We start from the raw sequence: 14,670 nt of genomic DNA, 5'->3' as shown, positions 1-14,670 counted from the left end.
ACAAAGCCACAGGCATCTGGGTACTCGCATGGCCCCGGTCACTAGGAAGAAGGAAATGCCAGCGAAGGGCTGCATCCCAGAGCTCACTGTAGGATTAATGGAGGAGACAGATGACTTGGATAGGAACTCACAATGAAAGCCAAAGTTGATGCATGGTTCTTCCAAATGGGTTTATGAACAAGGGAGGAGTGGAGATGTGTGTGTGTGTGTGTGTACATAAATCAAGAATCTGAAGGCAACAACTCCACAATTAGGGTGAGAGCCCCACAGAGGAGCAATTACAAACCAAGAAAATCAGTGGTTGGCACAGACGTGGCACACAGAGCCAGAGCTTGGATGTCATATTTGCGATAAACCTGCAAGAGAGCTGTAATCCTTCACTGGTTAGAGGGGAACCTGGAGCTACTGACATGAGTCCTGCCTCAAGTCAGAATTGTTCTGGGAAGTATGTGGAACTGAGCCACGTTTGGAGCCACGGGCAGCTCATCTGAGAGTCACTGGGGGAAGCAGAGGCAGGGTGACTGGGCAAAGGAATAAAATACCTACTTCCACTAGGGACAATTATTTGATACTATTGATCAAGAAGCTCCACCCTCTAACCTCAGCACTCAAAACGGATTATTTTTCAGCTCTTTTGTCAAGATTCCCTTCAATTTGTGTGAGGACAAATACATCAGCCACATCTTCCTTCCCCACTCTTGTATTTAATGATGTTGTTGTAACATGACGCAAGACTGGATTTTAGGTTCATGTTTCCTGGGGGCTGCCAGAAAGGCACCTTAGCATCAATATTAAAAACGCTTGGAAATTGCACTGCGAGAAGGGCTTCCTGTAGAAAGCGAATGCACCCCACAGTGTAAAGATCCTTATGGCTCCATCAAAGAGGGTGTTCCCTTCCGGAAGGCAGTGTCCTTGCCTCTTCCTGTTCTTCTGCAGCCCAGGTCTCCTAAGCAAGCTTCCCTAACGCTTGGAGATTTAGGTAAACTTGGTGTGAACTCCCAGAGTTACGGCTTGGGTGAGCCCAAGCCCTCCCAACATTTTCCCAAGAATTCCTGGCCTTTTAACCTCCTGGTTCCCTCTATCTTGGCTCTGACATCTGTTTCTGTAATCTGAGTTTCATCCTGTGAGGGCTTGAATTACATCTCCCAAGAAAACGTGTTACGTTCTAACCCCAAGTACCTTAGAATGTGACCTTATTTGGATAGAGGGTCTTTGCAGATATAGTTGACAAAGTCACAAAGGTGGGCATTAATCCAGTATGACTGGGGTCCTTCTAAAAAGGGGAAATTTGGATACAGGAAGAGACCCTCACAGAAGGAAAATGAAGAGAAGAGTTACAAGGAAAAGAGGGCTGTCCACAAGGCAAGGAATACCTAAGGCTTCTAGAAACTACGAGAGAGTCTTCCGAGGGAGAACAGACTTGCTGACACTTTAACTTCAGACTCCCAGCCTCCACAACTGTGCGACAAGGTGCTTCTGCTATTTTAAGCATCTAGCTGGCAACAGGATTTTACAGCAGCCCTAGGTGGCTAATGCACATGCCCCGCAGACCTGGGCTCGAGCTCTGCCCCTTGCCTCGAAGCCCCAGCACATCGGCTCAGCCAGGCCTCTCCTTGGTTTCCCACTTAGGTTCCCAAGAGCAGTGGGTGCCCCGCCTCCTCACTGCGGCCTGGCCTTCCCACAGCCTCTCCCTCACACTCCACCTTCAGAGATGCCTCACACTCTGAAACCGCCTGGGAAGTGTGGCCTGGGCCCCTGACCAGGCCCACCTGCTCTCTCCAAAGCTCCTGGATTTCTAGGAAAGAAACCTCTACATTCCATTTCACTAGCAAGAAGTTTAGGAGTTCCCGTTGTGGCTTAGCAGTAACTAATCTGACTAGTATCCATGAGGATGCAGATTCGGTCCCTGGCCTCGCTCCGTGGGTGGGGGATCCAGTGTTGCTGTGTGCTGTGGTGTAGGTTGCAAATGATCTTGCATTGCTGTGGCTGTGGTGTAGGCCGGCAGCTACAGCTCCAATTTGACCCCCAGCCTGGGAACTTCCATATGCCACAGGTGCAGCCCTAGAAAAAAAAAAAAGTATTTTAATTCTGGGGTTTAGGTGGCTACTTAGATTTGCATCTATAGCCTTTGTCACTCTCAACACAACACAGGAGCAAGAAGATCTAGGTGTTATAGTCAAGAGGTAGAAAACTCAGCATTGGCTTGACCAGGTCGAGGGGCTAGTCCTCAGCTTTCCTTTCAATCAACTCTCAGCGTGATCAGGAGGACGTCATCTTGAAACTCAATGGCTAATCCCAGGGGCCTTCTTAATTTGTTGTATGAAATATAATTACCAAACACACTGAAATGCTCAGGTCATCTCTAAAGACAAATTCTTTTTTCCTCTACATGAAATGCACTGAGACAGGGAGAAGCATGTTATGAACTAGATTAGTGATAAAGGTCAAATCAGGATCCTTGCCCATAGCACACCCTGGTTCTGGAGATAAAAAGCCTGAGCTCTAGAGGCAGAGAGAACTGGGTTTGAATCACAGCTCTACCACTTCTTGGCTCTATAACCTTGGGCAAGTTCCACAGGCTTGAATTCTTCCTGTGCAAAATGAAAATAAAAATGCTTAACTCATGGGATTATTTTGGGAATTACATGAACTGGAAGTTCCTGTTGTGGCCCTAAGTGTTAAGAACCCAAATCGTGTCCCTGAGGACGCAGGTTCCATACCCGGCCTCGCTCAGTGGGTGAAGGATCTGGCGTTGCTCGGCCTGAGTTGTAGATGTGGCTCAGAACCAGTGTTGCTGTGGCTGTGTGGTAGGCCAGCAGCTACAGCTCTGACTTGAACCCTAGCCTAGAAACTTCCATATGCTGTGGGTGTGGCAGTTAAAATAAAATAAAATAAAATAGAAGTTCCCGTCATGGCTCAGTGGTTAACGAATCTGACTAGGAACCATGAGGCTGCAGGTTTGATCCCTGGCCTTGCTCAGTGGGTTGGGGATCTGGTGTTGCTGTGGCAGTGGTGTAGGCCGGAGGCTACAGCTCCGATGCCGTCCCTAGCCTGGGAACCTCCATATGACGCAGGAGCGGCCCAAGAAAAGGCAAAAAGACAAAAGTAAATAAATAAATAAATGAATGAATAAATGAATAAATAAAATAAAATGGCCATCTCTCTAGGCTATGTGGTTGGAGGTTGAGGGGAGGCCCCTAGTTATTGTCAAGAATTGTGTTTAGTTGCTGACAGCAGGCACAGAAGAGTCTCTCTCTTTCTCCCTCTCTCTCCCTCCCTCTTCCTCTCTCCCTCTCCCTCCTCTTTCTCTGTCCCTTACTCCTCCCCTTCCCCTCTCCCTCCCGAGCTTTCTCTCAAAGAAACAGTGGGCAGCCAGGACAAGCGTGGTGGCTCCGAGTCATCAGGGACTCAGGATCTTCCTGCTCCTCTCCTCTTTGCTCAGGCCTCCTCCTCAGGCTGTTTCCTTCCTCGAGGTCACTTCAAAATACACGGTGGAACCCAGCCATTACCTCTGCACCACAGACAGCTGTCTGTCTCCTTGAAGGAAACATCTCCGTTTCAACAAACAACTTCTGTTCACACTTCCTTAGCCAGGACAGAGTCACATGGTCACAGCCAGCGCAGAGTGGGCTGGGAGGGGTAGGTTGTTAGCTGGGCACGTTGCTTTTCCAAATAAGAATCCTCTTAATGAGGAAGAGGAGAATTCTGATTTTGATCAGCAGCTCTGTTCTCTGGAACAAGAGTCTTTGTTCTCTGGTTTAATCGTCATACAGGCTTGGAGCTGGAAAGGACCGGGAGCTCTGAGGTCCAGAGAGGGAGAAAGGTCACTCCGAAAGGCCAAGAGAATGCTGAGCTTAGGAAGCTGGCCAGGATCCCCTGGGTCTGACAGCCACGGTTATTCTAGGGACAGAAGAGGAAGAACTCCAGGCTGAAATGAAGGCCCTGAGGTGACAGGGTTTCTCATCATTTCAGAGAAGAAAACTTGAACGAGTCTCCAAATCACTGTCCACAACAGGCTGGTGCTTTCCTAATACCCAAAAGGCAGACGATGTAAAAATAAACTCTGGACATGGAAATCTGGGCCTGAGAGCTGATTCAACTGCTCCCTCAGTGAGGGATTTGAACAAGTCCCCCTTCTTCTGGAGAGAGAGGCAGGAAAAGAATAAGCCTATTTTATTTTGTTATTATTATTATTATTATTATTTTTTTTGTCTTTTTGCCTTTTCTAGGGCCGCTCCCGAGGCATATGGAGGTTCCCAGGCTAGGGGTCGAATCAGAGCTGTAGCCACCAGCCTATGCCAGAGCCACAGCAACGCGGGATCCGAGCCGTGTCTGCAACCTACACCACAGCTCACGGCAACGCTGGATCCCCAACCCACTGAGTAAGGCCAGGGATCAGACCCACAACCTCATGGTTCCTAGTCGGATTTGTTAACCACTATGCCATGACGGGAACTCTAAGAAGCCTATTTTAAAGAAGCTTAATATACTTCATATCATTCTGTCCCAACAATGGTGAGACAACTATGCTTAACTCAGAGTACAGGTAAATGAGCTGAGGACCAGAGAAGGTCTAAAAGCCCTAAGCTGGTCTAGACCCTGAGGGAGACCTTTGGCCCCAAACCCTTGATAATGCTACACTGAAGCCACATGGAAGTCTTTTAAGTTTTTCAAATGTTCTACCCCAGCTCTCCTCCTTGCCTTTGCATGTGCCGTTCCCCCTGCTCGGCGCACTCTCTCACCTCTTCATCTGGGAGCCTCAACTCCTTCTTTGAGGCTCAACTGAACATTCTCTTCCTTCCATCAAGCTGTTGCCCAAATCAGGTTATGCTTCCTGTTTCTTACTCCTTCCTCCCTCATGCTCATCACTGGAAGCGATTTTTTTTTTTCTTTTTTCTTTTTAGGACTGTACCTATGGCATATGGAGGTTCCCAGTCTAGGGGTCTAATCAGAGCTGTAGCTGCTGGCCTACACCACAGCCACAGCAACTTGGGATCTGAGACATGTCTGCGACCTACACGACAGCTCACGGCAATGCCAGATCATTAACCCACTGAGCAAGACCCGGGATCGAACCTGCATCCTCATGGATACTAGTCAGATTCGTGACCTGCTGAGCCACAACGGGAACTCCCGGAAATGTCTTGTTTAATGACTGCCTCCCTCACTGAAAGAAGAACTCCTACTTACTATAGTCCTTGCTTCCAACAAAGAGCTCCACATATCCCAGGCACTTAAGGAACATGTATGGAGTTCTCTGGTGGCCTAGCAGGTTAGGGATCCAGCTTTGTCACTGCAGTGGCTCGGGTTGCTGCTGTGGCAAGGGTTCTATCCTTGGCCTGGGAATTTCTGCATGCCCTGGGCATGCCCCCCCCCCCCCCCGCCAAAAAAAGAAAGAAACATTTGTAAGAATTTACAAATCGTTTAATTTGATGGTAAAAGTCCTTGTTTATTTATTTACATTAACTGAACCCATTTTAGAAAATACTGTTTCGCTGATTAAAACTGTTCTCCCTACCTGGGATTCAAGGCTCTTCAGAATCTTCCCAGCTCCAGCCTTCCTTATTCTTGCCTTCCTGTATCTGGAGGATCATTATTCTCCATCTAGAATGCAATATTCTGGCCCCTTACCTGCCCACAATGTAGCCACCCATCGAAGTCCAGCTTCGATTCAGCTTCCTCCAGAGAACCTACTGAAGGAAGAAATTAGTGTTAAATGTAGAGGCAGAGTCGGTTCTTTTCTTCTGTTATTTTCTTTGTCTTTCTTTTTTTGACCGCACCAGTGGCAGGTGGAAGTTCCTGGGCCAGGGGTTGAATCTGAGCCGCAGCAGCGACCCGAGCTGCTATAGAGACAACACTGGATCCTTAACCGCCACAGCAGGAACTCCCCTGAACACTTCTTAGAGCACTAAAAGCCTGTCCTGGCCGTGGCCTTCCTGTTTGACAGTTGTATTTTCCCAACCTCAACCACCATTTTATCCCTGGGTTTTCCTACATCTTTCCTCTTCTTGCCTCTTTTAAGCACATTGTCAGACCTGAGCTCTGGCCTCAGGGAAGGAAGCAGGGGAGGGGGTGGGGGAGAGAAATCTCTGAGCTTTGTGTCCCATTGATGAAATTTCCAGTGATTTTTTTTGTTTTTGTTTTTGTTTTTTTTTTGGTCTTTTTTGCCTTTTCTGGGGCCACTCCCAGGCATATGGAGGTTCCCAGGCTAGGGGTCGAATCGGAGCTGTAGCCACCGCCTAACCAGTGCCACAGCAACGCGAGATCAGAGCTGTATCTGCGACCTACACCACAGCTCACGGCAACGCCGAATCTTTAACCCACTGAGCAAGGCCAGGGGTTGAACCCGAAACCTCAGGGTTCCTAGTCGGATTCATTAACCACTGCACCACGAAGGGAACTCCCAGAGTGATTTTTAAAATGAGATCAAAGAGGGAGTTCCTGTTGTGGCTCATCGGGTTAGGAATCTAAAAGTATCCATGAGGATGCGGGTTTGATCCCTGGCCTCGCTCAGTGGGTTAAGGATCCGGTGTTGCCACAAGCTGCAGTGTAGGTTGCAGATGTGGCTCGGATCCAGAGTTGCTGTGGCTGTGGTAGGCTGGAAGCTCCAGCTCTGATTCAACCCCTAGCCTGGGAACTTCCATGTGCCACAGGTAGAGCCCTAAAAAGACAACTGAAATAAAATCAAAGAGAGGAAAAACTAACAAAAACTTCCCCCGGGGGCTGGGTGGAGAAAAAAGGAAGGGGCAGGGCTGAGCCAAAAGGTGTCAGTAGTTCCAGCTTTCTTGCCTGTCTTAGGACAGAAGCCTGGAGAGAGACGTGTCTGAGGTGTGGGGTCCAAAAGCAACTGGCATTTGTGAGATGGTTACTACACAGAGCTCCAAGGAGACTCCAGAAGAGCTCTCAGCAAGATGTATGTGAGCGATCACAAACAGTCTTAACCTCAGGTTTGCAAGAAAGAAGCTGATTAATTTCTGAGCTTTCTAGACACCGTATGGGAATATCTGAGAGACTTACAGGACCTACAGGGACCACGCAGACCCTGTAGAAGCAAAGGAGATCTTTGCAATCTTTGGCCATCTCTACACAAAAGCAACTAGCATGGGGCATGCCACATGAACAGATCATTCAAGGAACAGATGAATCTCTTCCAACACCTTGGCATTATCTATACCTTCTACAGCTTAGACAACTTGGAGATTAACCCTCCTAGAATATAAGCTTCTTGCTGGCAGAGCTATCAAAAAAGTCATAATGACAGAATGGTGTTCCCCAGAAGGATATTCCTGTTCTTAAACTGGAGTCCCCAAGAAATATATTCCTCTAAGCCAACCAATGGAAATCCTCAAGTCTGGGTTACAGCACATGGAATAGAGCTACTCAGAGAAAAAAACGACTGTATCCCAACCACTGCAGGAAGAAAATGATGTCAGCATGGAGAAGGCCTCCTGGATGCTCTATGGAGCAGGGGCTGGTGAAGAGTTATCTGGGGCCACATCTCACCTCATCACGATTGTGCCTTCAGTAGGCATAGCAGGTTCTCCAGCTCTTTGCAGTGATACCCACCTCAGCTCAGCCTCGGAGTTCTCCTTCCTTCAAGGGCACTGGAGGAAGTGGACTGAGGGCCTCCACTGAGTGTTCTCTTGCTATACTGTGTTAATATATGAGTTTCTATCAATTTACTGAAATTTTTAATTTAGGTATCTAAGTACAGGGATAAAAGAAAAGGGGAAAAAGAAGGCTCTTTGTTAGAATATATTAGTGCTTACATTTAAATAACCTTAGGAAAAATGTTTCAAAGAAATCCTGTTAGTTCCCTGGTGGCCTAGCTGTTAAGGATTTGGCATTGTTACTGCTGTGGCTCGGGTCACTGCCATGGTTTGGGTTCTGTCCCTGGCTAGCCTGGGAACTTCTATATGCAGGGGATGCAGTCAAAAAAAAAAAAAAAAAAAAGAAAGAAAGAAAGAAAGAAAGAAGAGAAAAGAAAGAAATCCCATGAAAGTAAGAATAGGTTATCCTAGGAGTTCCCATCGTGGCACAGCAGAAAAGAATCTGACCAGGAACCATGAAGTTGCAGGTTCGATCCGTGGCCTCACTTAAGGATCCGGGGTTGCCATGGGCCGTGGTGTATGTCACAGATGTGGCTTGGCTCCTGTGTTGCTGTGGCTGTGGGGTAGGCCGGCAGCTACAGCTCCAGTTGGACCCCTAGCCTGGGAACCTCTGTATGCCATAGGTGCGACCCTAAAAAGACAAAAAAACAAAAAAACAAAAAACAAACAAACAAACAAAAAACAAGTTATCCTAGTTCCATACTCCACTACAAAACTGCACACATTTGTGTAGTAATTGCATGAAAATTCTTAACGTATAAAACAAGAGGATAAAAAAGTTGACTAGAAAGCAGTGCCATTTTTGGAAATCACAAGTAGTGTACAGATTTTAAAAATCTTAACTTCATTTTCATTGACTCGAAATAGCTTGCAATTATAAGATAATAACTATGGCTTTGGTTTCAGCCTTTGCTGACTGCCAATTTCAACGTTTTGTCATGCAACTAACAATCTGAAGATCATTAATCCCTTATCCAGGAATTCAAAGATGTAACTGTTTCTAGATAACTGTTTCCAGATAAATACGTCATTGTTTCTCACTGAGGAAATCTCTGGACTTAACATCCTCATAAAAAAAGAAAGAAAATAAAAGAGATCCCCAAATAAAACATGTGGCTAAATAATTAGACACCATTTATGTAAAATAATTTTTACAATGAACATAGACATTGGGTTCCAGAAACTACACTTTTTAAACCAGAGGGTTTGGAAGTCTGAGGTGAGAAAGGTGACATGCACAAACATCCCCATGGCAGCAAGAGTGTCAGGGTCTCCTGCGGGCACTTTCAGGTCTGCACCTTTGATTCTAATTCCTATTTAGATTTGGTATCTCCCTCTCCCTCATGCTTCCTGAACTTGGCTCTTTGTGGATGTATAGGTGTAAAAATACCCAGGTCTTTAGTGGCTTTGCCTTTGGTGCTGTCTAGACCAGCGTTTTTATCAAGCAACTTGGAGGAAGGCAGAGGCAAGGGAGAAGGCTACTCTCTGCAGACCAGGTTGGTGAGGCCAATGAGACAGCAAAGGTCATTCACCCATGTAGCCAGAAGAAGTCCTAGGCTGAGTCCTCCATCAGGATAACTGAGTTCACCAATCTGTCCTCTTGTTTTACTGAAATTCACATCTGCAGTTGCCTCCAGTACCACTGTATTCCAGTACAATCCAGCTACAGCTCCCTGACACCCCCTATAACGCCTCTCACAAGAATATCTGTGACTGGCTCAGCTGTCTGACCGCAGTCCAGGCTTTGAGATACTGGGCAACATCTGATACCCAAATGAGACTCCGGTCATTGACTGAGTATGCCTCCAGACTGGTCTCAGACAAGCCTAATGGTGCTAGGGTACAAGAGAGCCAAGTTTTCAAATCTGTGGATGACATGAAGCTAGGAGAGAAGGCGAACATGATGGAGACTTTTAAAAGCTCTTGAGAGGTTGGAAGCCTCATTCAAGAGCAACAAGATGAAATTTAACAGCCATGAGTTTGAGTTCCAAATACCATCTCAAATATTCAAGTTCCATCAAATATAGATGATGGGAAAAAAATAGCTTGACTATTTTCTGTGAAAAGACTGGAGTGATTCTGTTGACCTAAGTTCAGCTTGATGTGACTTAGCTGCTCTAAAAGCTAATCCTCTTGCGGGCTGCATTAACAGGATTGTGTACAAATCACGCAAGCCAATAATCTCCATAGACCCACCTTTAACAGCTGATGACTCAGTTGTGACCTCCGTACTACAAGGGGGCCATTAACAACCACAGACAATTCTGGAGAAGCAAAGGAGGATGAAGGGATCTGGGCTCTCCATAGCACAGGGAATCGCTGGACCAATTGCACCCTGCCTGAGCCGTGGCTCTCTCTCAATTATAAGTCTTTTGGTGCAACGGAAAACTCAGCTGGCTTAGGCAAGAGGGGGTCATGAATCCTAATGATATTGGACAGGGCTGCCGTTCAGATGAGATACACAGGTATGGCTGAACACGTTGTTTATCTCTGGCATCTACTCTGATTCATTGGTTCCCATAGAGTACTGGCTTTAAATATTTTGAATATCACCCCTGGAAACAGGAGTATCTTCTAGAATCCAAGGCCAGGGATACAGCGGAGCTTTGGAAAGGGCTAGAGCCAGGAATGGAATGTCACTGGAAGGCTGGCAGTATTGGCTCTCTGCTCTTACCCTCTGTTTCATTCCTCTTTGTCTGGATGAGACAGCTTTCTCCAATCCCTAGTCCACTTGCCAGAAAATGGCTTTCTCTCTATCCCAGCTCCAAGTTCCCAACAGGTCGAGGGCCTACCCCAACCTAATCAACTATGGCCAAGTGCATGGAGTCCATCAGACAAACAAAGCTGCTAGAAATCCACCCCCATGGACTGGAATGGGGATGATTAAGGAGATCATTCTGTGTCAGGCAAATACCCCCAAAATTTTGTATCACTTTCTTTGATGTCATGAGCCCCTTTGAAAAGCTGGAGATACATTTTCCTCTATACAAAAACACACACACAATTTTGTTTATGCTTTCAAAGGCCCTGAGAACCTTGGAATATATCCATGAACCCCCAAAGAAGATACCGTGGCCTAGAGATGAAATATTTAGGGGAGAAAATATGAGTATTTTCCTTCCAATAGCTGAAGAATTGTTGGCGGAGAGGGTTAAAAATATGTAAACGTATGCATAGTAAAAAGATTAGAATGCTATATAAAAATGAGAATGTTGATTCTCCTATGGTAATTCTTTTTTCTGTGTTTCTTAATTGTCCTATCAGGAACATACACGGCTAGTTTCATAATCAGATAAAACATTCTTTTAAAAAAAAATATTCACAATTTCAAATGCTTCAGATAGAGTTTAGAATTGCAAATAAAATTAAAAAGAACACAGATTTTGACCCAATGCTACCAGATGCCCTAGGAATATTCACAACATCCTTGAATCTATCCTTGCCCTCCTATAATCTGTTCGCAGAACAAAAGCCCGTTATGTTAAAACATAAGCCAGAATATGTCTCTCTGCTCAGAACCCAGCAAGCGCTCCCCTACTCACTCACAGCAAGAGCCAGAATCTTTGTGCGCATTTGCCTAGAATGTTCCGTGTGACCTGGCCCCTGTTGTACTCCCCCTACGACTGTCATCTCCTACAAGCTCATCCTGATTCCTCTGTTCCTGACATTTCATCACCTCCTCAAGTCTCCGCAAATAGCACGTTCCCTGTGAGACTGATTCAGTGTTAAATTTCATACCCCAACACCACTGTTACTCTCCATGGCCTGTATCCTACTATCTCTTTCTTTTTTAAAATAATTAATTATTTTATTTAAAGTATAGTTGATTTACAATGATGTGTTAGTTTCAGGTGTAGAGCAAAGCAATTTGAATATATATATATATATGCTTTTTCAGATTTTCTTCCATTACAGGTCAGTATATTAAAGATATGGTAGGTAGGTACTATCGACCTAGTACTCACTTTCTTTTTCTCATAGGACTTACTACCTTCTAAAATACTATGTAAATGTTTTTCTTCTGTTTCTCTTAACATGAATGTAAGCTCCACGAAGCCAGAGGATTTTTTTTTTTTTCTTGTTTGCTTAATCCCAATCACCCAGAACAGTGCCTGGCTAATAGTGGGCACTCAATAGACATTTGTGCAGGAAGGGAAGCAGGAGGGAAAAAAGACTCAAAGTGGTCAAGCAGAGACAAAGGGGCTCTCATAGAAGGAATTCCTGATATGGGGGAGAAGCTTGGACAACTCTGAAGTTTGACTGCAAATCTAAGATTCTATACAATAGACTCTTCCCTTCTGCCACCATAACCCAGATTTTACCCACTTAGATTACTTGCCAAGTGTTTTAGACAGGAATGATTTGGATGCAAGAAAGAGAAACCACTCAGGTTATATGAAACAAAAAGGAAGAGTCTCATGGATTCCAAGGGCAAGAACTCCAGGGTGGCCCCCTGAGAAGCTGAAACCGGGATTGTCTCTGTCTTTCTGGTACTTCAGGAGATTTAATCTCTCTTTCCCTCACTTCTCGTTCCTGGAGAATGACAAGACCTCCCAGCTCCAGAGCCCCTCACCAACAAATTCGAGATAGACAAAAGTGTCTATCTTGAATCCAACTTCTTCAAGAGGGACTCTGACTGGCTTGGCACAGCTTATCATTTGTTTTTCTGTATATCAAGGGGCACCATGAGTTGTCATCAGAGGCAAGAGTATCCGAGAGTTCAACCATGACCCAAGAGTCCACCCTGCTGGCCTTGGGAAAGGAGGAAGTTCTCAGAGAAGAAGCACAGGGACTGAACAGGCAAACTGGCCAGCAGGCCAAGGCACCACCCCACTGGAGTCTAGCTGCATTAATGTTCTGAACAATCTAATTTCACTTCCCCAGCAATTTCCTGTCTGGAAGAGGTCGCTGATTTCTTTGAAGCTAAAATCGGCACATCCCTCCCTTACAAAAATAATAAACAGCTCTCTGAGAAACTTCTGAGGAAATTTTTCTACCACTTGGAAAAGCAGTGAGAGGATTCACCTCCTAGAGTAAGAGAGGCGGAGACTTTCCCCTGAAACAGAGCTGCAACATGTCATAAAATCTTATTTATTTATTTATTAATAGTTATTTCCCCAATACAATTTTTTTCCTACTGTACAGCATGGTGACCCAGTTACACATACATGTACACATTCTATTTTCACACATTATCATGCTCCATCATAAGTGACTAGACATAGTTCCCTGTGCTACACAGCAGGATCTCATTGCTAATCCATTCCAAAGGCAATAGATTGCATCTATTAACCCCAAGCTCCCAATCCACCCCACTGCCTCCCCCTCCCCTTTGGCAACCACAAGTCTATTCTGCAAGTCCATGATTTCCTTTTCTGTGGAAAAGCTCATCTGTGCCATATATTAGATTCCAGATATAAGTGATATCATATGGTATTTGTCTTTCTGAGTTACTTCACTCAGTATGAGAGTCTCTAGTTCCATCCATGTTGCTACAAATGGCATTATTTTCTTCTTTTTTATGGCCGAGTAGTATTCCATTGTGTATATACACCACATCTTCCTAATTCAATCGTCTGTCGATGGACATTTGGGTTGTTTCCATGTCTTGGCTATTGTGAATAGAGCTGCAATGAACGTGCAGGTGCATATGTTTTTTTAAGGAAAGTTTTGTCTGAATATATGCCCAAGAGTGGGACTGCTGGGTCATATGGTAGTTCTATGTATAGATTTCTAAGGTATCTCCATACTGTTCTCCATAGTGGTTGTACCAGCTTACATTCCCACCAACAGTGCAGGAGGTTCCCTTTTCTCCAGCATTTGTTATTTGTGGACTTATTAATGATGGCCATTCTGACATGTCCTAAAATTCTGCACCACGATCACAGACATATATATATAACAGCTTTTTATGATAAAAGAGCTTTGGAAAAAATTTTGAACCATAAGTACAGAAATGTGCACAAAACATGTGTTCAGCTGGATGAATTTCCAAAATTAAAACACATCCTTGCAACCAGACCCCTGATCAAGAAATCAACATTACCACCTGCTAGCCCCCCACCCCACATACACATAACCATTCTCCTAACTTCCACAGATTAGCTTTGCCTAAGTTTAAAGTTGGTCCTTTTTTCCTATTGGGATTGCTATCTTTTTTTTTAAATTGAAGTACAGTTGATTTACAATGTTGTGTCAGTTTCAGGTGCACAGCAAAGTGATTCAGTTATACAGACATATATTCTTTTTGAGATTCTTTTCCATTATAGGTTATTACAAGACATTGGCGTTGGCGATCTTGTTTTATTTTTAAAGCAAGCTGAGATATAACTGACATGCAATAAAGTGTACATATTTAAAGTGCACAGTTTGATATACTTGGATATATGTATACATCATGAAACCATCACCACAATCAATCCCTTCCAGCCCCAGCCAACCACTGATCCACCTTGTGTCATTATCAATTTGTTTGTATTTCTAGAATTTTCTATAAATGGAATCACACAGTATATTTTTGTTTTGGTCTGGTTTCTTCACTCAGAATAATTATTGAGATTCATCCATATCATTACACATATCACTAGCCCATTCCTTTTTATTGCTGAATAGTAACCCATTGTATGGATATACTAAGCTTTGTTTATCCATTAATCTATTGAGGGGCATTTGAGTTGTTTCCAATTTGGGGGTATTTAAAATAAAGGGGCTAAGAACATTTGTGCACAAGTCTTTGAGTGAATATATGCTTTCATTTCTCTTAGGCAGATATTTAGGAGTAGAATATCTGGGTCATATGTTACATGTATGTTTAATTTTCTAAGAAACAGCCAAAAGGTCTTCCATTTTACATTCTTTCAAGAAATGTATGAATTTCTCTTGCTCCATCTCCTAAATCTTGATATAATGTTTTAAATCTTAGTCATTCTAAATGGTGTAGAGTAGTATTGCATTGTAATTTTAATTTGTATTCCCCCATGACTAATGACAGCACATCGTTGGATTGGCTTATTTGCTATCTGTTGTCTTTTGGGGAAAGAGTCTGTATAAATCTACTGCC

General features: G+C 44.4%; 1 protein-coding gene across 8 annotated transcripts in view; it reads right to left on the bottom strand.

The window, feature by feature from the left end:
- Positions 1–14,670, bottom strand: part of LOC110262149 (uncharacterized) — a 38,594-nt gene that overhangs the window by 3,479 nt on the left and 20,445 nt on the right. For 6 of the 8 annotated variants that reach the window (XM_084972825.1, XM_084972823.1, XM_084972830.1 and 3 more), the window contains exon 2: positions 5,632–5,693. In XM_084972825.1, coding sequence (XP_084828951.1) covers positions 5,632–5,693 — 62 coding nt within the window. The remainder of the gene's footprint in view (positions 1–5,631; positions 5,694–14,670) is intronic. The other 2 variants (XM_084972828.1, XM_084972824.1) reach the window with 1 other exon arrangement.

Source organism: Sus scrofa, chromosome 8 (genome assembly GCF_054392235.1).
Source record: "Sus scrofa isolate SSC_HxYL_T2T_F1_AM1 chromosome 8, Sscrofa_HxYL_maternal_Yorkshire_Landrace_v2.0, whole genome shotgun sequence".
In the NCBI taxonomy this organism is placed as follows: Eukaryota; Metazoa; Chordata; class Mammalia; order Artiodactyla; family Suidae; genus Sus; species Sus scrofa.
The sequence above is the reverse complement of the archived record's forward strand: the minus strand, read 5'-3'. Positions and strand labels throughout refer to the sequence as shown.